General features: G+C 38.7%; 1 protein-coding gene across 1 annotated transcript in view; it reads right to left on the bottom strand.

Moving 5' to 3' along the window:
* Positions 1-25263, bottom strand: part of SLC15A5 (solute carrier family 15 member 5) — a 93233-nt gene that overhangs the window by 48197 nt on the left and 19773 nt on the right. Inside the window, exons 4-5 of the mRNA XM_081590517.1 lie at positions 18710-18930; positions 18534-18564 (exon numbers count right to left, since the gene is read on the bottom strand). Of these exons, the coding sequence (XP_081446643.1) occupies positions 18534-18564; positions 18710-18930 (252 nt within the window). The remainder of the gene's footprint in view (positions 1-18533; positions 18565-18709; positions 18931-25263) is intronic.

Genomic DNA, 25263 nt, shown 5'->3' with positions numbered 1-25263 from the left:
TAACCTCAGATATGCAGATGACACCACTCTTATGGCAGAAAGTGAAGAACTAAAGAGCCTCTTGATGAAAGTGAAAGAGGAGAGTGAAAAAGTTGGCTTAAAGCTCAACGTTCAGAAAAGTAAGATCATGGCATCTGGTCCCATCACTTCATGGCAAATAGATGGGGAAACAGTGGAAACAGTGAGAGATTTTATTTTCAGTTCAGTTCAGTCGCTCAGCCGTGTCCAACTCTTTGCAACCCCATGAATTGCAGCACCCCAGGCCTATCTGTCCATCACCAACTCCCAGAGTCTACCCAAACCCATGTCCATCGAGTCGGTGATGCCATCTAACCATCTCATCCTCTCTCGTCCCCTTCTCCTCCCGCCCCCAATCCTACCCAGCATTAGGGTCTTTTTCAATGAGTCAACCCTTCACATGAGGTGGCCAAAGTATTGGAGTTTCAGCTTCAACATCAGACCTTCCAATGAACACCCAGGATTGATCTCTTTCAGGATGGATTGATTGGATCTCCTTGCAGTCCAAGGGACTCTCAAAAGTCTTCTCCAACACCACAGTTCAAAAGCATCAATTCTTCAGCGCTCAGCTTTCTTCACCATCCAACTCTCACATCCATACATGACCACTGGAAAAACCATAGCCTTGACTAGACGGACTTTTGTTGGCAAAGTAATGTCTCTGCTTTTAAATATGCTATTCAGGTTGGCCATAACCTTCCTTCCAAGGAGTAAGCGTCTTTTAATTTCATGGCTGCAATCACCATCAGCAGTGATTCTGGAACCCAAAAAAATAAAGTCTGACACTGTTTCCACTGTTTCCCCATCTACTTCCCATGAAGTGATGGGACCAGATGCCATGATCTTAGTTTTCTGAACGTTGAGGTTTAAGCCAACTTTTTCACTCTCCTCTTTCACCTTCATCAAGAGGCTCTTTAGTTCTTCACTTTCTGCCATAAGGGTGGTGTCATCCGCGTATCTGAGGTTATTGATATTTCTCCCGGCCATCTTGATTCCAGCTTGTGTTTCTTCCAGCCCAGCGTTTCTCATGATATACTCTGCATATAAGTTAAATAAGCAGGGTGACAATATACAGCCTTGACGTACTCCTTTTCCTATTTGGAACCAGTCTGTTGTTCCATGTCCAGTTCTAACTGTTGCTTCCTGACCTGCATACAGGTTTCTCAAGAGACAGGTCAGATGGTCTGGTATTCCCATCTCTTGAAGAATTTTCCACAGTTTATTGTGATCCACACAGTCAAAGGCTTTGGCTTAGTCAATAAAGCAGAAATAGATGTTTTTCTGGAACTCTCTTGCTTTTTCGATGATCCAGCGGATATTGGCAATTTGATCTCTGGTTCCTCTGCCTTTTCTAAAACCAGCTTGAACATCTGGAAGTTCATGGTTCACGTATTGCTGAAGCCTGGCTTGCAGAATTTTGAGCATTACTTTACTAGCATGTGAGATGAGTGCAATTGTGCGGTTGTTTGAGCATTCTTTGGCATTGCCTTTCTTTGGGATTGGAATGAAAACTGACCTCTTCCAGTCCTGTGGCCACAGCTGAGTCTTCCAAATTTGCTGGCATATCGAGTGCAGCACTTTCATAGCATCACCTTTGAGGATATGAAATAGCTCAACTGGAATTCCATCACTTCCACTAGCTTTGTTCGTAGTGATGCTTTCTAAGGCCCACTTGACTTCACATTCCAGGATGTCTGGCTCGAGGTGAGTGATCACACCATCATGATTATCTGGGTCGTGAAGATCTTTTTTGTACAGTTCTTCTGTGTATTCTCGACACCTCTTCTTAATATCTTCTGCTTCTGTTAGGTCCATAACATTTCTGTCCTTTATCGAGCCTATCTTTGCATGAAATGTTCCTTTGGTATCTCTAATTTTCTTGAAGAAATCTCTAGTCTTTCCCAATCTGTTGTTTTCCTCTATTTCTTTGCACTGATTGCTGAGGAAGGCTTTCTTATCTCTCCTTGCTATTCTTTGGAACTCTGCATTCAGATGAGAATATCTTTCCTTTTCTCCTTTGCTTTTCGCTTCTCTTCTCTTCCCAGCTATCTGTAAGGCCTCCTCAGACAGCCATTTTGCTTTTTTGCATTTCTTTTCCATGGGGATTTTCTTGATCCCTGTCTCCTATACAATGTCACGAACCTCTGTCCATAGTTCATCAGGCATTCTGTCTATCAGGTCTAGTCCCTTAAATCTATTTGTCACTTCCACTGTATACTCATAAGGGATTTGATCTAGGTCATACCTGAATGGACTAGTGGTTTTCCCTACTTTCTTCAATTTAAGTCTGATTTTGGCAATAAGCAGTTCATGATCTGAGCCACAGTCTGCTCCCGATCTTGTTTTTGCTGACTGTATAAAGCTTCTCCATCTTTGTCTGCAAAGAATATAATCAATCTGATTTCGGTCTTGACCATCTGGTGATGTCCACGTGTAGAGTCTTCTCTTGTGTTGTTGGAAGAGGGTGTTTGCTATTACCAGTGCGTTCTCGTGGCAAAACTCTATTAGCCTCTGCCCTGTTTGTGGGGCTCCTAAATCACTGCAGATGGTGACTGCAGCCATGAAATTAAAAGACACTTGCTCCTTGGAAGGAAAGCTATGACCAACCTAGACAGCATATTAAAAAGCAGAGACATTACTTTACCAACAAAAGTCTGTCTAGTCAAGGATATGGTTTTTCCAGTAGTCATGTATGGATGTGAGAGTTGGACTGTGAAGAAAGCTGAGCACCGAAGAATTGATGCTTTTGAACTGTGGTGTTAAAGAAGACTCTTGAGAGTCCCTTGGACTGCAAGGAGATCCAACTAGTCCATCCTAAAGGAAATTAGTCGTGAATATTCTTTGGAAGGACTGATGTTGAAGCTGAAGCTCCAATACTTTGGCCACCTGATGGGAAGAGCTGACTCATTGGAAAAGACCCTGATGCTGGGAAAGATTGAGGGCAGGAGGAGAAGGGGGTGACAGAGGATGAGATGGCTGGATGGCATCACCGACTCGATGGGCATGGGTTTGGGTGGACTCTGGGAGTTGGTGATGGACAGGGATGCCTGGCGTGCTGCGGTTCTTGGGGTCGCAAAGAGTCGGACACAACTGAGCGACTGAAGTGAACTGAAGTAGGTAGAGAATGGAAGGAATAATTGGAAGGAATTATTCAGATAGCAGTTCAACTCTTCTCTTATTTTTAAGGAATTAATTAGGAAATTTTGGTTGAAAATGAGAAGAGATTTTGTTACAGTTTATATCTACTGCAACCATTTCGTTTCTCAATTTATCATTCATATTGCTGGACTTAATCGTATTGATAGAGCAGAGGCAAACTTTAGCTTGATGGAATTTACTTGAAATTTAGAGATAGTCACCTTTTGCTAACTTGCATAAAATTTCAGATAAGGCAAACTTTCAGTTCAGAAAAATCAATCTAATGTTTAAATAGCTTAGTGTTTGTTTTAGTTGATAGAGAAACTGGTAGGTAAATTTTTTGATTGTATCTCAACATTTAAATGTTTCCATAAAGTCTGCTCTTTCTGAGACCTCAAGAAACAGAAGGTATAAAAAAGGAGGAAATCCGAATAACAGAAAATTTAAGAAATTTTAAAATATGTTATTACTTTAAATTAGATTCCATGAAGGCCCATTCATAATGAAGTAGTGATTTTGGTTCTGTTAACAGCTCAGATTGAACAAAGGAATTTTAATATTACCTGTCTTGAAGATATGACTTCCCTGGTGGCTCAGAGGGTAAAGAATCTGCCTGCGATGCAGGAAACCTGGGTTCAATCCCTAGGTCAAGAAGATCCCCTGGAGAAGGGAATGGCAACCCACTCCAGTATTCTTGCCTGGAAAATCCCATGGACAGAGGAGCCTGAAGGGCTACAGTCCATGGGGTTGCAGAGTTGGACACAACTGAGTGACTAATACGCACACACCTTGAAGATAAAATTCATCACAGAATTTATCTATACTTAGCACACTAAAACTCACTAGAAAGAGACATAAAATGCCAATTTGATTTAATATTTACTCTATTACTGCTATACGTAAAGTTGTCTGTTAGGGCAGTTGGGGAGGTAAGATAAAAAAAAATTGTTTCAGTTTTTGTGGACTTACAATGCTATTCTAAAAGGAGAAGAATTTACTTCCAGCTGGCAAAGTGAGAGAAATCATTCTATGACTTAAAGAAAGAAGGACTGAACTTCCCTGGTGGTTCAGTGGTTAAGAATCCTCCTGCCAATTCAGGAGACATGGTTCAATCCCTGGTCAGGGAAAATCTCACATGTCTTGGAGCAACTAAGCCCATGTGCCACCATTACTGAGCCCGCATCATAGAGCCTGTGCTCTGCAACAAGAGAAGCCACCAAAATGAGAAGCCCTTGAAGTGCAACCAGGCTAGCCCCTGCTTGCTGCAACTGGAAAAAGCCTTCACACAGCAATTAAGACCCAGTGCAGCCAATAAATAAATAAATACTCAAAAAGAAAGAAAGAAAGAAGGGTTTCAGTAGGAAGAGGTGAGGACAGCATGAGTGGCCTGAGCAAAAGCAGTCATGAGAGTCTCAGAAAAATTTTCAGAATGGTGAGAAACTCAAGTTATTTAGATATCAGGGGAGAAGACATATTGAGGTCAGATCATAAGAGGCATTTAATAAATTTTTAAGGAATTTTCAAATTAACTCTGAAGAAAATGGAATCGTTGAAGATATTAGACACAAGTGAAAAGATCAGAGTTGGCTTTTAGGATGATAACTCTAAGAGCCAGGTGCTGGTTGATAGAATGGGAGTGATACTGAAGGTAGGAAGACGGGAAGTTAAAGGCTAAAGTATGGGCTTCCCAGGTGGTGCTAGAGGTAAAGAATTCGTCTGCTAAGGCAAGAGACAGTCGTGGGTTTGATCTCTGGGTCGGGAGGATCCCCTGGAGAAAGAAATGGCACCCCATTCCAGTATTCTTGTCTGGAAAATTCCATGGACAGAAGAGTCTGGTGGGCTACAGTCCGTGGAGTCGCAAAGAGTTGGACACGACTGAGCAACTGTGCAGAAAATGACCTATTTATTAAGTACAGAAAAATAAATTATTTCTTTGGTTTTGCAATGACATACATATTATTATTGTTTAAAAATGTTTTTTATAATCATATTATTCAGCAATATTAGACAAATGACACCTAAAGATTTAAAAAAATGATTTGCCTCTGGGAATTATGACTGACTGGATGTAAAGAAAGCAACAGCTGGAGACTGTTACTTACTGTTAAAAAACTTTCAGAACTATTTATTTTCTCACCTACCACACTTCCCTGAATCTAAGATTAATTTAGCTATATGAGGAAATATTCTTTCATACCACTGAGAAAGGAAAAAAAATGCTGCCACTCTAGCATAATATGCAACCCAATTTCATGCACAAATACAATGGACTGAATTGTGTTCCTTCAAAATTCATACATTTGAAGCCATAACCTCCAAAGTCCTTACTTGAAGACAGAGCCTTCAAAGAGGCGATTAAGGTTAAATGAGGTCGTAAGAGCGGGACACTAATCTAATATGGTGCTCAGTTGCTTCAGTCATGTCCAGCACTTGCAATACCATGGACTGTAGCCTGCCAGGCTCCCCTGTCCATGGGATTTCCCAGGCAAGAATACTGGACTGGGTTGTCATTTCCTTCTCCAGGGAATCTTCCCAACCAAGCAATCCAACCTGGGTGTCCTACATTGGCATGCAAATTCTTTACTGCCTGAGCCACCAGGGAAGCCCTGTATAACTGTTATCTTTGTAAGAAGAATAAAAGATACCACGTCTATACAGACACAGAGGAAAGGAAGGGTGAAGACAGTAAGAAGTTGGCCATCTACAATCCAAGGATAGAGGTCTTAGGGGAAATTTAGCCTGCCAACACCTTGATATTGGATTTCTAGCCTCCAGAACTGTAAGAAATAAACTTGTTGTGAAAGCCACCTAGTGTATGATATCTTGTTCTGGTAGCACTAGCCAACTGATTACAGGTATGTTCAGGTATTACGGGAAAATTAAGTTGTCAAGAACTTTCCTGGCAGTCCAGTGGTTAAGACTCTGAGCTCCCCAATGCAGGGGGCATGGGTTCGACTCCTGGTCAGGGAACTAAGATCCTTCATGCAAAAAATTAAGTTGTTCAAATATTGTGCAATTAAATTGTAAGATATTCCCAAGAAACTTGAGTTGTTCAAATATTGTGCAATTAAATTGTAAGATATTCCCATGAACCTTAACCTTGAGGTAGATAGAATAGATTTTCAAAATTTCTTGGCTTTCTTGTTTTAGAATTTGAATTTTCTGTGTATCTTCTATAATATATCTCATTCTAACTAATTTAGTATAGTTTAGATAAAGATATCATGTCCACTCCCCACACCATTTTTTTATCACCTGTTTTATATAAAAAGGCTTATATTGTATTTTATCCAAGAAAGTTTATAGCTTTAGAGGCAATAGGTTAGACAAGAGATGGGCAAATTGTTTTTGTAAAAAACCAGTAGTAAGTATTTTTGGTTTTATGTGACAAAAGGCAACATTTGGAAGCTATGTAAGTATTATATAATAAGAAATAGAATATATTTTCTACAAATTTTTTATTGATAAGATTCAAACTAATAATGCTTTTTTGGGGGTGTGATGTAATTTCACTTAATTGGTATTCAAAGTTATCATCTCTTATCAAATCAATGGCAAATGTTCATCAGTGAAAACAACTTTTAGCTTGCAGATAACGTAAAAGCAAATGGTGGGCCAGATTTGGCCCACAAGTGTAGTGGTTGGCCAAATCCTGGTTGACTTGTCAGCTTTTATTGCCTACTGTTGAATTTTAGCTCTGACCGTGATGTGAAATTGTGGCATTTTTTTTTTACTTAAGCCTCTGCTGGCAGTACACAAGCATGAAATGTGAGAGAGCAGTCTCTTGGCTTTTTGCTCTGTCCTTGAAACTTAAAGTCTAGTCTTTGATCAACAGTATAGGAATCACTTGGCAGCTTGCTAGACAGAATTTCAAGCTCCATCCTAGGAGGTTTGATCAGACCTACATTCAACAAGATCCAAGAAGCTCTGAGACCTGTTCTAGGAAAATCCAATGAAAGAGTTCTCCAAACAATTTCAAGCAAAGCACAAATATTTAGTTCATTTACCTAGATATTTTAGGGCAAAGCATATTTTACCTGAAACATCAAACTAACTGCATTTGCTTTTTATATGCTACTGCACTCTGGCGCAGGTGAAAAACAGCTTTTTTAAAAATTCAAAACAAAGCTGGATTCCAACCTAAATTAAATCTGCTCCAATATTATCCTTAACGTCTATGAGATCATAACTTGTCCAAAGCAGACTGTAGTTTGTCAGAAAGTACACATTTTAAACCTCTAGCAGATCTGTATTTACAAGATAAAGCACATGGTTCCAAAGGAGATCTTATATTCAGATAAATAACGTTTGCTTTAGTACTGACTATGTGATTGTAGGGGCTTCACTGGTAGCTCAAATGGTAAACAATCTGCCTGCAATGCCGGAAACCTGGGTTTGACCCTGCATGGGAAAGATCCCCTGGAGGAGGAAATGGCAACCCCCCCCACCCAAAGTATTCTTGCCTGGAGAATCCCATGGACAAAGGAGCCTGGTGGGCTATAGTCCATAGGGTTGCAAAGATTTGGACACGACTGAAGGGGCTGAACACACATATGGTTGTAGACAACTCTCTAAAAGTCTTAAATCTGTTAGAGTTTATTCTACTATCCCACCTTGTAATAATTTTTTCAAATCAGACTACAATGAATTTTTTAAGTCAGAATTTATTCAAACATTTTGATTGGACTTGCCATTTCCTGTTGAAGCAAAATCTAACACTACAATATAAATATGTAAAGATGATTCCAACATTGGATAAATTTACCACTGAGAAAACCATAGACCTTTTTTTTTAATGTGTCATTTGATATATGAGTCTCTGATTTGTAACACAACTGAAAGGATGAAACTCTACTGAGTCCTTGAGAAATTGCCCTCAGATCCATGATTTTGGCAAATTCCAAGAACAGGAAATTGGCTAATGTAAAGAACACACTGGTGTCCATAAAACACTCTTACAGAGACAGCTATGATTTTATCATCATATATATTTCTGCCTTTGTGGAAGATCTTTCTCACCTGCTACTTGGCATATGTTTTTTGCTTTGTTTCTCCTATTAGTGGTATGTTCCTGTGTTTGAATTGAGCTATCCATATTCTGTCTTTTGTTTCTCTTTAGACCACTGGGAACTCATTTCAGGAGGTTCAGCTTCAGTTTGTGTTTTAACTTCTGAATCTGAAACAGGTTATTCATTTGCATGGAGATCAGTTACACAAACATATCTGCAAGGCATAAAATATTGCTTCAGTTGACTTACTAGATGGTCTAATTTAGGGCTCCCCAACCTCCGAGATCTAATGTTTGATGATCTGAGATGGAATTGATATAACAATAATAGAAATAAAGTGCACAATAAATGTACACTCTTGAATCATTCGGAAACCATTCCCCCCTCCAACCTGTGCAAAAATTATTTTCCCTGAAAAAATCTATTTTCCTTCTTGTCTACTTCACCTCAAATTTAATTCCAGTGTTGATGTCAACTTTAAAAGTAAGAACCTAAGAACATCAGTGTGCTTTTATTAAACAAATGAACAACTGAATGAACGAGTTATTCAGGCTAGATATTTGCATGTTACTTTTTTTAGTGTTTACAAAACTTCCTGCCAGGTATTTTGCAGAAGGTATACACTGTGATGTTTCTTGGTGTCACAGTTCTGAAAACTATACTAGAGAAAAAGTAGTTTTGATGAAATAATCCTACTTTCAATGATGGTAACTGGATCTCTGGCTTGGTTTTTAATTTATCAAGCACTTTGATTCCAACCAAAAAGAAACTCTGTCAATTATTAGAACTAGTAGAAGGTACTGGTTATATAAACAGGGACCAGCACCTTGGCTGTACCTGAATCATAAAGAACTTTGAATTAGGATTTGAATTTTCAAGTTTTATTTTAAAGAGGAAGGCCTGGAAGATACTTGAATATACTTCATCTGCATTTCAACATCAATGTTACTTAAAAGCCAAGATAACAGCTACCTACTGCGTTGTGCACTTCTGCTTTCTATAAGGCTTAATAACAATCTTAATTAGGCTAATTTTAGTCAGATTAATACTGGTGTGTGTCAGCACTAGCTACTAAATGCCATATACTGGATTTTAACTAATGATAGGAGAGGAAATACTCATGGTGTAAACATTTTTGAACTGAAAAAGGCTAAAACAATGTATATCCAACTATGACAGAGGATACATCATAATATCACTGATTCTAGATTTTTGGTGTATTAAGGCTGACTTTTAAATAGACACATCTGTCTCGTGTAATGTAAGGAAAATACAGTTTTGATGAAACACTCTGTGTGTATCAAACCTTTGTCTTCCAAGTTCTAAAAGATTTGGAGATTTTTTTTTATCATTGGTACAGTGATATACTTGTTAATTTCTTTAGCTGATAAACTCAAGAATGTCCTATCTTCAATTAGAAACCCCTCTTTCCTTGCATTGTTATGAGCTAGATAAATAAAAGCAAGCTCATTTTTTTTCCTTTGTTAAATTTCTACTTTGACCAACCAAATGAGATTTCTCTACCCTTCACTCTTGGCCTGGGCTGTCATTATCCTTGTCAAACCCTAGGCATCGCAGCGTCGGCACCATCTGCCTCCTTAAACGTGACAGTCCTTGGACAGGGAGTGACTGACTGTGAAAGGGAGTGGGGAAACCTTAAAGACCAACTCATTGTGATGGCAGGAGGATTTTTCATTTACTGCATAGCCTTGATTAGAAATAGCAGTAAGGATTCCCAATTAACACTGATAATGTCTATAATTTAAATGTTCAAAACAGCACTATTTACAATAGCCAGGACATGGAAGCAACCTAGACAGCCATTGACAGATGAATGGATAAAGAACATATGGTACATATATATGATGGAATATTATGCAACCATAAAAAGGAACGAAATTGAGTCAGTTGTAGTGATGTGAATGAACCTAGAGCCTTTCATACAGAGTAAAGTAAGTGCGATAGAGAAAAACGAATATTGTGTATTAATGTACATATATTGAATCTAGAAAAATGGTTCTGATTAATCTATTTGCAGGGCAGGAATAGAGGTACAGAAGTAGAAAACAGACTTGTGGACACAGTGGGGGAAGGAAAGGGGGTGATGAATTGAGAGTAGCATCAACATATATACACTTCCATGTGTGGAACAGATAACTAGTGGGAAGCTGCTGTATAGCACAGGGAGCTCAGCTTGGTGCTCTGTGATGACCTAGAGGGGTGGAATCGGGGTATGGGAGGGAGAGTATATATGTATACATATGACTGAGTCACGTTGTTGTACAGCAGAAACTAACACAACATTGTAAAACAATTATACTCCAATAAAAAAGAACTATAGATAGCTAGTAAGTGGAATAATAATAGTAAATAATAAAACAACGGCCTTAGAATTAGAAGGGCTGAATTCAAATAAGACATTATCTTTGAGATCCTTGACCTAGTAAATGATGATTTATCATGAGATGAAGTGGGATATGCATAGGAAGGTGCCTAAGTTCAAATGAGGAATTCATAAATATTTGTTTGTTCATAATTTATATACTTACATACTTCACTCACATTTTCAAGGCACTTAGGTTCAAAGCGAAAGTAAATTTTGATGTTAGATTAATTCAGTTATGTAAATTACTATCAAAAAGTACCCTAGGTTTATGCTTCTATGTCCTGATAAAACTTATTAATCTTCCATAATCACAGGCAGGATATGGAAAACTTAAGCAAACATCTAGTTAAAAAGATGCATATCATCACACCTCTTTATTTCCCCAGAGCAAAATATTATGCAAATAAGTGAGCAAGTATGTAAATGAACAAATGAATGGAGTCTGGCTTAGAAACAATTGAATTCAGTAATTTGTACTCAGAAGGATATCGCTCAGATTTTTTAGATGAATCTAGTTTCTTTCCTTTTCTTCCTGTCCACTAAGTCTGTTACCAACCTTCACAGGGTATATTTAGTTCATTAACATCAAGTAATATATCAGATAACTCTATCTAACTTTCCTCCCTCCAGAAAAACACATACACTTCTTTAAGAATAGCTGCTGCTGCTGCTGAGTCGCTTCAGTCGTGTCCGACTCTGTGCGACCCCATAGATGGCAGCTCACCAGGCTCCACCGCCCCTAGGATTCTCCAGGCAAGAACACTGGAGTGGGTTGCCATTCCTTCTCCAGTGCATGAAAGGGAAAAGTGAAAGTGAAGTCGCTCAGTCGTGTCCAACTCTTCGCGACTCCATGGACTGCAGCCTACCAGGCTCCTCCGTCCATGGGAGTTTCCAGGCAAGAGTACTAGAGTGGGGTGCCATTGCCCTTTAAGAATAAACATGCTTTCAAATATGTGAGACTGGAGAATTGTCCAAAAGAAAGTGCTCATACTTCAAGTGAATTTAAGATTTCTTATACTCAGGAAGGATTTTATTATTTTTTTTGGCCACGCCATGTAGCTTGCAAGATCTTAGTTCCCCGACCAGAGAAGGTACCTGAGTCCTCACCCGGGCCCTCGTTAGTGAGAGCACAGAGTCCTAACCATTAGACTGCCATGGAATTCACAGGAAGGATTTTAAAAAGTAGTTCTTTCATCCATATTGTATACCACATTTCTCTAAAGTAACCCAATTTAAAAATTTTTTTAGTAATAAAGCATAATTCAGAAGCTTAGACTGCATTTTCATGATTCTGTACAGGACTGCCAAGAATTCTGGCATTTTGCAATATAAATTTACCCCCAAGTTGTTCTGCATTCATTATATTTTAATAGTACTTGCTGAGGGTGTGTACAAAGTCTTATTTTTCTTTTGTATCCTCAAATAGTGCTGGGCATTCACTAAATACTGGTTTGGATTTCTACACTAGCAGACAAAAAAAAAAAAAAGCAGTTTGTAAGATTTAAGGATTGTTAAAATCTATTAAGTTTTATAGTTTGTCTAAACCTATAACAATAAATAATGTCAGGGTTACTGGTTTACAGAATAAATCAAAAAATATTTTGTACTGAAGACCTCTACAACTGAAGATAAAATAAACTGAGTTTAGTCACTTTGAGGTCTTTCTAAAAACAAATCTACTCTGTGATGTGATCTGGAGTGATCTTGTTGACGGCTCTGGTAAATAACAGGAGGCACATATGCTAAAATGTAACTTCTATAAACAGAGAAACAGCAAAAAATATATATAATAATGGGTTGCCAGAAGACTGTGTTGTCTTCACAGATCTCTACAAAGGAGGTTTTAAGAATAACAGGTTAACCAAGAGAAAGGAAATTTCCAGATGCCTGGCCTTGACTCTCAATGAAATTATTTCTCAAGTAGATGATAAGGCATAATGTTGCCATTGCATGCTATTTCTTAAGAGTTTCAAACTTCCTCTGCTTTCTGTTTATCCTCACCAAACAGTTAGACCTGACCCTGCAAATGATGACTCAGTATTAGCTAATATTTATAGAGCTTCCACTCTGTGCCCCAACCTTGCTTTAGGCACTATTATCACCTTGAATGATTTCAAACGTTTTAAAGAACACAGGGTTCCAACATTTATCTCGGGTATGGCCTTTAATTGAAAAAGTGAGCTAGAAGACAAAATTAAGTGGCTTTCCCAAGTCACCCAGGAACAGCTCAGCAGTGCGGGGGCTGGGACCCCAGTCTCTGGTCATTAGATGAGCTTGGTGTTCCTGCTCCATCGCTTGTCTTCTTGTTCCATGGCAGTGCCTGGGGGACCACAGCGAGGCAGAGGAGAGCGTCACCAGAATGCTCCTCCTCTCCCATTTCATTGGCAGAAATTTTACTTCACGCTCTGTAGATTGTGTTCTGAGTAAGATGTCCTCCGTTTTTTTCACTTTAAAAAACTGAGAGTAGACCACATCAACAACAACAAAATGGTAATAATATGAGGTCTATGTTCAGTCATGTTCAACTCTTTGCCGCCCTATGAACTGTAGCCCACCAGGCTCCTTTGTCCATGACACTTTCCAGGCAAGAATGCTGGAGTAGATTGCCATTTCCTTCTCCAATGGATCTGTCTGATTCAGGGATGGAATCTGTGTAAGATGTCCTATATTTTTTTCACTTTAAAAATTAAGAGTGGACCATAACAACAACAAAGTAGCAATTATATGAGGTCAAGGATGTGTTAACTAACCTTATTGTCATAAATATTTTGCAATATAGAATGGTATCAATTTATAACATTGTGTACTTTAAACTTACACATTTGATGCTTTTGAATTATGGTGTTGGAGAAGACTCTTGAGAGTCCCTTGCACAGCAAGGAGATCAATCCTAAAGGAAATCAACCCTGAATATTCACTGGAAGGACTGATGCTGAAGCTGAAGCTCAGTAATTTGGCCTCCTGATTCAAAGAGCCGACTCATTGGAAAAGACCCTGATGCTGGGGAAGACTGAGAGCAGGAGAAGGGATGACAGAAGATGCAATGGTTGGAGAGCATGGCCGATTCAATGGACATGAGTTTGATCAAACTCTGGGATATAGTGAAGGACAGGGAAGCCTGGCGTGCTCCAGTCCATGGGCTTGCAAAGAGCTGGACACAACTGAGCAACTGAATCTTTATTTTAAAAATGGAAGGATAATTCTTTAAGAGTATGTAAATGGACACCCAAAGGAATAGAGAGAATATACAAATATTCAGTTCACTTCAGTCGCTCAGTCGTGTCCGACTCTTTGCGACCCCATGAACTGCAGCACACCAGGCCTCTCTGTCCATCACCGACTCCCGGAGTCTACCCAAACCCATGAGCTTTGTTGCAATAATCACATCTTTGTCATTATCATTAGTAGCACAGAGTATTTCTTTAATTCCCAGTGGCACACAAAGCTACTAATTGGCTTGGTGAGAAAGTCAACCCAAGTCTTGTCCTTAAGGAATGGATTCTCTATTTTTTTTTTTTCTTACAGTGCGTGAACTTCATTAGGATTCCTGCTTTACCCTCATCCTGGGAGAGCAACCTGGCTCAAACATCCAGATGATAACTTCTTGTTTGAAACCTTCACTATCTCCTTCTCTAATTATCAGTTGTGCAACTTGAGAAGCATAAGGAAAAGCAGAGTCATAAGTCAGTACAGTTGCTAACAAGCCCACCGATTATAAAATGATCCTATTGCTCTGTTAACTGCCTCCATCCAGGGATGGACTACATTTTCACTGAGTTTTTTTTGATCTATATAAAATATGTCCTGGTGATAATTTATCTTCCGATCTTGAATTTGACCCTTGGGATAGTAAACAGGATTGTTATAGTTGGGTAAAGACAGCAAGAGAGAAGGGAACATTAGCTAGTTCTGCCCTAGTTCCATCAAAATATTAAGTTCCTTCCTTAATCAGAGGAAAATGAATGATTTTTTTTAAGAAAAAATGCTGGCAGCAGAGCTCCTCTAAGACTGAGAGGCTCACAGCACAACTTGGAAGTTTCTGTTACTGATTTAAAACGAGAATTATTGTTAATAGGAATAAAGTTATTATCAGCATGAATCACAGACACAGAAACCTGTTAACTTAATAATGTGGCAAATGTATGATTAATCTTTAGTGAAGCAATATTCATATATTGCCTAATCTAAGAAAAGGCTCTGATGTCTTGAAAGCTTGAAATCATTTCTGCTTCTGCCTCAAGTTCTGAAATCATCTCCTTTTAAAATTTTAAATACTCTTATTTCATACAAGCCTCTGAGTATTCAGGAATAATTGCTGTCAATAGAGATTCATTTTCACCTCTGAATGGCCAGTAATGTCAAATGGCAACATCATGGGCCTTAATATCAACATATTTTAAATGTATGTCTTGGAACTGAAGGTCAATAATTGCTACTAAATTTAAAATATGGCAGGCTATGATGTTTTATTCTTGGTGCTTTGATCTCTTTTATACTGGTGATTATTTCATCTGGAGGCAAAAATCTAACACCAGCCTATCCCAGCAGAAGTTTCATCTGCCTCCCTTGAGAAGTATATTCTAACAATTTTCTCTGGAGTTTCTGGTATAACATTACTGTAAATGATTTGGAACCTGTATAGTCTGTACAGGGTTGTTTTTTTTTTTAATTAATTTTTGGCTGCACCACCTGGCATGCAGGATCTTAGTTCCTTGACCAGGAATCAAACCCATGACTCCTGCAGTTGAAACAGAGTCTTAACCACTGGACTGCCCAGGGAGTCCCTTGTACAGGGATTTTAAAAAATATGATTTTATCTATTTGTTTATTATATTTTTGGCTGCTCTGGGTCTTCGTTGCTTTATTGCTTTTCTTTAGTTGCCACGAGCAGGGGCTACTCTCTAGTTGCAGTGCTTGGGCTTCTCATCGCAGTGGCTTCTCTGTTGCAGAGCATGGGCTCTAAGGCACCCAGGCTTCAGTAGTTGAGGCATGTGGGCTCAGTAGCTGCGGCCCCCAGGCTCTAGAGAACAGGCTCAATAGTTGTGGTGCACAGGCTTGGTTGCCCTGAGGCATGTGGGATCTTCCCTGATCAGAGGTCGAATCCATGTCTCCTGCATTGGCAGGCAGATTCTTCACCACTGAACCATCAGGGAAACCCTGTATAAGGGTTTTAAACCCAGATGTGAGAGAGGTATAGTTGGTAACAGCAAAGTGTAGGCACTGATACCCACCCTGGGTTGGGACAGCCATGCTGCCATATTGCTACTAGGGCAACCAAGAGCAAATTGCAAGTCACTTAATGTCTCTGAGACTCAGATTTAGGATAACAAAATCAGTCCTGAGGCGTGCTGTGGGGGTTGACTTAAGACACTGTGAAGTCATCCTTTAGAGGCTATGCCACATATAGGTGGTCAATAATATTAGTGTTTGTTCTTTGCAACAGAGTAGGCATCTAGATTTGGTGATATGCTTAAAAATTAGTTTATCAAAGTTTATAATAATTTATGTCAAATTTAAAAATATATGACAGTTTGCAGAGAAGGGCTGGATTTAGTCAAAAGAAACAGTAGGAGTCACTACATTATGAGGGTAAGAATCAAGAATTTGTGTTATTTGCACAGAAGGTTCAAGGCTGCCCATGGGTCAGTTGGCAATTTTGTACTCATGATTGATTTCTTCATTCTAAGATTTTTTATAATATTAATGATCATATATAGAGGTGGTATTTTTGTATTTTTGCACTATCTACTATCGTGGAGTCAAGAAAGAGTTTGAATCTACTAAATCAGCCTAGTTTTCATGCATTGTTTAGAACAAGGGTCAGCAAGCTTTTCTGTAAAAGGCCAGATAGACAATATTTCCACGTGTGGATTCTGTTACAACTACTCGACTCTGCTGTTTGCATGCATAAACAGACATACTATGACAGAAAACATAAGACTGTGTTCCAATAAAACTGTATTTATGAACGCTGAATTTTTTTTTCTTTTAAAGAAGAGGCTTTTATTCTAGTTGCTGGGAGGATCCTTCTAACCAAAGAAAAATCCTGTGCTTATTCTTTTCTAACAATTGTACTTTCTTTTTTGTTAATTGAAGTAGAGTTGATTCACAACGCTGTGCTACTTTCAGGTGTACAGCAAAGTGATTCAGTGTATATACACTCAATATATGGGGCTCTCTGATAGCTCAGTTGGTAAAGAATCCACCTGCAATGCAGGAGACCTCAGTTTGATTTCTAGGTCAGGAAGATATGCTGGAGAAGGGATAGACTACCCACTCCAGTATTCTTGGGCATCTCTTGTGGCTCAGCTGGTAAAGAATCTGCCTGTAATGTGGGGGATCTGTGTTCAATCCCTGAGTTGGGAAGATCCTGTGGGGAAGCGAAAGGCTACCCACTCCAGTATTCTGGCCTGGAGAATTCCATGGACTGTATAGTCCATGGGGTTGCAAAGAGTCAGACATGACTGAGTGACTTTCACTTCACTTCATATTCTATATATATATATATATATATATATATATATATATATATATATACAAACACACATACACATATAGTTTTGGCCAAAGTTCATTCAGGTTTTCCCATGAGATGTTATAAAAAACCCAAATGAACTTTTTGGCCAACCCTTGTTCAGATTCTTTTCCCTTAAAAGTTATTACAAAATACTGAATGTAGTTCCTTGTATTAGATAAGGCCTTGTTGGTTATCTATAGTACTGCATGCATGCTGTCGCTTCAGCAGTGTCTGACTCTGTACGACCCTATGGACCGTACCCTGCCAGGCTCCTCTGTCCATGGGATTTCCCAGGTAAGAATACTGGAGTGGGTTGCCATGCTCTCTTGTAGGGGATCTTCCTGAGCCAGGGGTTGAACCCGTGTCTCTTACATCTCCTGCACTGGCAGGCAGGTTCTTTACCACTAGCGCCACCCAGTAGAATGTATATGTTAATCCCAAACTCCTAATTTATCCTTACTGCCCTTTCCCATTGGTAATCATAAATTTGTTGTTTGTTTTCTATGGACACCTCATTTTGAATTTCATACAATTTATAAATATAATTGTACGCCCAATTATAATTATAATGTACTGCAGAATATTATTCTTTTTTTTGATCTTAAAAAATCATATGGAAATGCAAAAACCTTCTTACCTTACAGGATATGTGAAAAAGGCAGTGGGCTGGATTGGGTTTGCAGGTAGTAATTTGCTGACCCCTGGTTTAGAGGAGCAGGCATTGTACTAAGAGTCAGGGGATAAGATTCTGCCTTTTCTTTCACTACTGTTCACTGTTTGACCTACTTACCCCAAATCACTTAATTTTTCCAAGCCTGTTTCCTCTTCAACAAATGAAGGAGTTGAGTAAGTTAATCTCTAAGAATTTTTTCTAGATCTATAGATCATAGAATCTACTATTCTATGATTTAACTCACTCATTAGCTATCTAATTCCAAATGAGATGTTAGCAATGAAGAGTTTCAAATTTCTTCAAAGATTTTTATAATCATTTATATTTCTTCATAACTGAATCAGCCAATTTAGCTACTTGTTAACACCAATTTTTAAAGGCTTGGTCAAGGAGGAAAGCAAAGTTAATTTATCTCCATTTTTGTTGCTCAGACGCTCAGTCATGTCCGACTCTTTGTGACCCCATGCACTATAGCCCACCAGGGTCCTCTGTCCGTGGGATTCCCCAGGCAAGAGTACTGGAGTGGGAGGCTATGTCCTTCTCCAGGGGAACTTCCTGACTCAGGGATCGAACTCTTTATCTCTTATATCTCCCACATTGGCAGATGAATTCTTTACCACCAGCACCACCTGAGAAGCCCATAATTGCCCACAGATCTCATATTTTTCTGAGTTACTCACAGGCCTTGGAAATTCTGTAAAGTATTGTCTGCCATGTCCGCACCTACTGACAGACACTTGCAGTTCTACAGGAAAAATGCCACACTCAGATCCTCCTCTGGAATGCTTATACCTGACTCCACTTGGTCCTTAAAAGCTAGAGCCTATAATGATTAGAAGATTTATAGGTTAACATCCTAATGAAGTATATGGGAAGCACTTGTTGGGGTGAAAAGAAATGTCTACTTGTAATGTTATCATGCAATCATTTTACTGTTTCTGTGGGTAGTATTAATTATCTTTCCTCACCTGCATAACGCATATTTTGTAGAGGAGCTGAAAAATAAAGAGTGGCAGAAGGCTGAAGAAAAATTTTGTGTCTTCCACAAGGTGCTCACTGTAGCGACCGCCATTTTTTTCCTTGGCATGGTCCAACCAGCTTGTCACACCTTCGCCAAGGTGGCAATACTGCAGACAACGTGTTTTCAGTGCATTAACAAACACCCTGAATGTTGTCAGGAGGGAGCAACCTGCAAATAATTGGAAATATTATGTATTTAGTAAAGGAATATTTTTCAGTTTTCCAAAATATCTATCAGAAAGATGACAATGGTAAGGATGAAGGGCAGTAAAGTGAGAAGATTTTTAGCACCCAAGGGGCTGAATTCAAAGGAACAAGCTTCTGACGAGGATTCTGGCATCCTGGTGACCAGCCCAAGGTGGTGCCTGACAGCCGATGTAAAAAATGAAAAAGGTAAGATCAATGGAAGCATATTAAAAAGGGAAGAAAGGTGACAAAATATAGCACCAAAGTAAAAGATTTCAGAATCTCTCAGAAGCCTCTAACTTTAACACATTAATGAATGAGACAACCTGAACTTTCTTTTACAGCCTTAACACAAAGAATTGGTTACTATTTTTTTTTAAATATAAATTGCCATATAAATAATCCTCACTTTCCTTGTCAGGTAGAAGGTGGTTTCTTATTTTGACATGTAGATGAAAGGAAATATATTCTCTGCTTGACTTTATCCTTGAATTTCAGACATAAGGTTAAAGTTTGAACTCTTCAAATGACTTTATATATGTTGATAGTGTCACCAAAAGTTCAGATTAGATTAGTTGGCTTTTGACTTTTCCAGTAGTTTCCTCTGGGTTTATATGGCTGTCGCTTAGCATCAGAAGCATTTTATTGCTTTAGATATTTGCAATCACTTAACTGCTAGTGATTTGCAACCTCATTGTTGCTTCTTTTATGATCTTTCAAATTTCACCTTTTCATTGACTCCATTAGGACTTCCTGATCCAATGACAGATAAGAGATCCTGGTTTAGGTAGCAGTTCAGAGGTGCCATCATGATTGTTAAAATGTTTCACAGCACTCCTTTGGACCAGATAAACCCTGCCTCAAATTACAAAGACACCAAACCATGGTTGCAGGATAAAGAGTGAGATAAATAGGAAAATGCTTGAGTTTCTCCAAAGAAGGCTGCTTTAGAAACTCAGAGTATACAGTTTGATCATCATTTTAAATATGTTTAAGTTTCCCATAGTAAAATTCTAGATGAAATGCATTGTAACCAGTTCATTTAAATGCCAAAGTGTTAGTTTTCAGATTTAAATAAAGAATATTAATTTCTTTTTATGGTTATAGAGTGATGATATTGATTGGATCTGGTCTTTTCTTTAAGAGTTGTAATAGACCTATTATGTCAGTCTTTGATTAATTGAGGAAGCTGGGGGACTGGTAATTGAATATGGAGCCTTTCACCTCTAAGTCACTGAATCAAATCCAGCCCAAATTGGTAGTGACCAAGAATGATTACAGCAGAGGCTCTTCGGCGGCTTCTGTGAAGTGTGTTGAGGTCAAGTGGAAGTATGTCGGGATAATTGCTGACAGGAGACAGGCTCATATCTACTGTCACTCTTGCCTCGTAGTTACTGTGGCCAGACTTGGATGAAAGGCCCCCAGAACTGAGAAGTCCAAAGGAGACAGAAGTCCCTGTGAGTGGTCAAGGTTTGTGTCTCTTAAAAACGAAATAATTGGGACATCTCTTTACTATTGGAGGAAGAACTGCTCTATTAGGAAACTTTCTCAGCTATTTCAATTAGTTTATTTAAGGTTTTGGTAAGATGAGAACTGAAAATGTCTTGATGAACAGTCTAGAGACTGAATTTGAACAGGTCCGGGCTTAGAGGTTTAACTTCCTGACGTTTCCTTCTGATCTTGCTTCCGTTGTTCATCAACCTGTTCTCTGCTCAACAGTACCGAGCAGTCAGAAGGGTCATTACTGGCATTGATCCAACTTACTCTGTGCTTTCAAATAAGCTTTATTATTAAATGATAACGATTTGAAGGATAAAAGATTATTTCCAGAGATATTTTCCCTAATTTCCTTCCTATGTTTTAAATTCAGGACTTTCTTGAATATAATATTTTAAACTCACTATTTCTTCTTCACATAAACAAATCACTACGTTTCAAGATAAATTGGAATCTGCTTTTATGTGTGATAAATTGATATCTCCAATCTTATTAATAGTTAATATTGCTATCTTATTATTTCTAAAGAAAGGGAGTTTGAATTAGTGCTTCTGAAATTAGCCGTGTTAAAAGATAAAAGTTTTTTTTTTAATTTCCCAACTATAATAGTCAACATATTTGTGAAGTGTTATTAAATGAAATACCTAAGTTCAGTTCAGTCGCTCAGCCGTGTCCGACTCTTTGCGACCCCATGAATTGCAGCACGCCAGGCCTCTCTGTCCATCACCAACTCCCAGAGTCTACCCAAACCCATGTCCATCGAGTCAGTGATGCCATCCAACCATCTCATCCTCTGTTGTCCCTTTCTCCTCCCGCCCCCAATCCTACCCAGCATTAGGGTCTTTTCCAATGAGTCAACTCTTCGCATGAGGTGGCCAAAGTATTGGAGTTTCAGCTTCAACATCAGACCTTCCAATGAACACCCAGGATTGATCTCTTTTAGGATGGATTGATTGGATCTCCTTGCAGTCCAAGGGACTCTCAAGAATCTTCTCCAACACCACAGTTCAAAAGCATCAATTCTTCTGTGCTCAGCTTTCTTCACCATCCAACTCTCACATCCATACATGACCACTGGAAAAACCATAGCCTTGACTAGACGGACTTTTGTTGGCAAAGTAATGTCTCTGCTTTTAAATATGCTATCCAGGTTGGCCATAACCTTCCTTCCAAGGAGTAAGCGTCTTTTAATTTCATGGCTGCAATCACCATCAGCAGTGATTCTGGAGCCCAAAAAAATAAAGTCTGACACTGTTTCAACTGTTTCCCCATCTGTTTCCCATGAAGTGATGGGACCAGATGCCATGATCTTAGTTTTCTGAACGTTGAGCTTTAAGCCAACTTTTTCACTCTCCTCTTTCACCTTCATCAAGAGGCTCTTTAGTTCTTCTTCACTTTCTGCCATAAGGGTGGTGTCATCTGCATATCTGAGGTTATTGATATTTCTCCCGGCAATCTTGATTCCAGCTTGTGTTTCTTCCAGCCTAGCATTTCTCATGACGTACTCTGCATATGTTAAATAAGCAGGGTGACAATATACAGCCTTGACGTACTCCTTTTCCTATTTGGAACCAGTCTGTTGTTCCATGTCCAGTTCTAACTGTTGCTTCCTGACCTGCATACAGGTTTAAAAACAAAGATACAAAATATAAAACCTGATCATCTGATTATTAAATTCAACAGATATATGATATAACTTTCCATAATAGTTCTACATGTTTTCTCCCAGTGACTTTATTTTCTTTGTTACACACTAGTAGCAATTTATGATAAGCATTGCTTGATGGACCAAGTTTTGAGTAGCCTACCTTGAATACACACTTTGAACAATGAATTTATTTAAACAAGTAAAATTGTATCTGATATGGTGATATGAAACAATAAAAAAAAATGATTAAGAACAAGAAATGATTAAGTATGAACGAGGTCTAAAATTTTAGCTAGCCCTTCAAGTGTGCATAAGTGATGCCAAACAAATGTGAATGCCAACATTCATTTAACATATTTATTACATACCTACTGTGTGCCAGTAACTTTTCTAGTCCTTAAGAATATAGTAGTGAAGAAGATCTATAGCTCCCCGAGAAGACACTAAACAAGCTGGGAAATACTAGCTGAGTTCAATGATGAAAACAAAGTGAAGTGATAAGATAGAGACTGTAGAAGTAAGGTGTGCATGTCTGCGCTCAGTCATGTCAGACTCCTCGTGACCCCATGGACCGTAGCCCGCCAGGCTCTTCCGTCCATGGCATTTCCCGGGCAAGAATACAGGAGTGGTTTGCCATTTCCTACTCCAGGGGATCTTCTTGACCCAAGAGTCGAACCTTCATCTCCTGCATCTCTTGCATTGACGGGCAGATTCTATACCACTGCTCCACCTGGGAAGCCTGGGGTAGGGTGTAGACGACACCTAAAGAGTTGAAATTTGAATTGAGAGTTGAGTAGATTGGAAATAGGCAAAACGACCCAGAGGAAGCATATACCAAGCGTGTCATGAAGTAGAAATGAGCTGGGAGAGGATAAGAAACAGTAAAGATCAATGAAGCTGTAGCTCAGAATGTTGGAAGGAAATAAGGTCTAAGAGTTGGTCAGGGTCAGATTTTACAGGCCAAAGTAAGGAACCTGGAGTTTATTCTTCATGTTATGAGAAACCATTAAGAAATTTTACACAGAGTAGAATAAGATATGATGTACGTTTTAAAAATTTACTCTGGAACTCTGGTAGTTGCGTGCATAATGGATTTTAAGGAACAAGAGACAAAGATGGAAGATAGTCAGTGGGTAGTGATGACTTGTCTAGACTGCAGCAAGAAGAGAAGTGAAAAGAATGGGATGTGTTTGCATGTCAATGCCAAACCCCTACTATCCCCCTCCCCAATCCGTCCTTCCTGGTAACCATAAATTCACTCTCTAAGTTTGTTAGTCTGTTTCTGTTTTATAAATAAGTTCATTTGTACCTTTTTCTAGATTCATAGAAGTGATATCATTATGATATTTGTCTTTCTCTTCTGATTTGTTTCACTCAGTATATATTGACAATCGCTAAGTCCATCCATGCTGCCATAAATGGCATTATTTCATTCTTCTTAATGGCTGAGTTTTCATCACATATAATGTACACACTGCTATATTTAAAATGGATAACCAACAAAGGCCTACTGTATACCACAGGAAACTCTACTCAATATTGTATAACTACCTAAATGGGAAAAGAATTTGAAAAAGAATAGATACATGTGTAACTAAATCACTTCACTGTACATCTGTAACACAACATTGTTAATCATCTATCACCTAATCACCTATACTTCAATATAAAATAAAAAGTTAAAAAAAGAATGAAATGTGTTGTTGAAAAATCAACAGGATATTTTCACATAGGGAGAGGTTGAAGAAATGAGAAGATTTGAGGATGCTACTTCTGTTCTCCTTACATGAAGATGAAAAAGACAAGCACATTTGTAGCTGGATGAATTAAGAGTTGAGGTTTGGTCAGCTTAAATTTGAGATGACCCTAGATAACCAAATTAAAATGGTGAATAGGAAGTCACAAATGTGAGTTTCAAGATGAGTAGAGAGGTTAAATGACATGGAGTGTTTGGCGTGGGTCCCTTAAGGAAAGAGGGTGAAGAGAGAAGAATGGGGTCTTGGAATAAACCCCAGGGCTCTGTTCCAATACTTTGGCCATCTAATGTGAAGAGCTGATTCAAGACCCTGATGCTGGGAAAGACTGAGGCAGGAGGAGAAGGGGACGCCAGAGGATGAGATGGTTGCATGGCATCAATGGACATAAGTTTGAGCAAACTTCTCGAGATAGTAAAGGACAGGGAAACCTGGAATGCTACAGTCCACGGGGTTGCAAAGAGTTGAGCACAACTGAGTGACTGAACAACAACAACTCCATTAGGAGACTATAAGAATGAGAAAACGTGGTCAAGGAGAAAGAGTGGACAATGAACTAGATGGATTGTTAGTCAGAGGAAAGAGGAAGTAATAAAGCTAATTGATAAGGTGGAATGAGAGGGAGCCAGTAAGGAGGCAGGAAAAGGAGCTATGCTATAATCTGTCTATGCAGAGGGAGCATCCATTATCCATTCAAACTGTAACTAGCCCTGAGTGTCAGGAGAGAAGTCCCACTGAAAACATCTGTATCTAAACATCATACCATATTCTTGGATTAATCTATTAGGCTTAACAGGAAACTCAAGCCTTCTGTACAAATAATATTGTGTGTCTTGTAGACTCAGCCTTTAAAAAAAGTCCATTGTCATTATAATCCTCATATTGCTTTTCTACACCAGGAGCAGAAACAGGAAGCTGAAAAAAAAACCTGAAATGAAAATGAACCGAGACTTCAAGCTCCAGTTTAAACGTGCACGGCAAACACACCAGGTGTGCACATTTTAAAATAAAACAGATGAGCTATTTTAAATGCTTATTGCCAAACTTAAAAGATCGTAATTATTCTATTTAAAAAAAAAAACTCTAGAAAGCAATTTTTAAATTCTTTGTACCTTTAAGTCCTTGGCTCTGATGGTCTGCACCTCTGACCTTGATCTAATCATGAATACCTATGCTACTTAATTATAATAAAAAATCCTACATTGCACTCTAGATGGTAGATGCACTTTTTTTTTTTCTTCTTCTTTGGTCACCTGCCAGTTCTCAAAATTACAGCAGTGGGAAGAAATGCAAATGAAGACTGTGCTTGACAGCTAAACATAATGGAATGCATGGTCCACATTTGAAAAGTTACCTTAAAATAAAAGGTAGCATATAAAAAATCATTTCTTTAAGGTCACCTATGGCTTTGAAATAC

This window comes from Giraffa tippelskirchi, chromosome 4 (genome assembly GCF_054371585.1).
Source record: "Giraffa tippelskirchi isolate mGirTip1 chromosome 4, T2T-mGirTip1v1.2.pri, whole genome shotgun sequence".
In the NCBI taxonomy this organism is placed as follows: Eukaryota; Metazoa; Chordata; class Mammalia; order Artiodactyla; family Giraffidae; genus Giraffa; species Giraffa tippelskirchi.
This window is presented reverse-complemented; position numbering and strand designations above follow the sequence as displayed.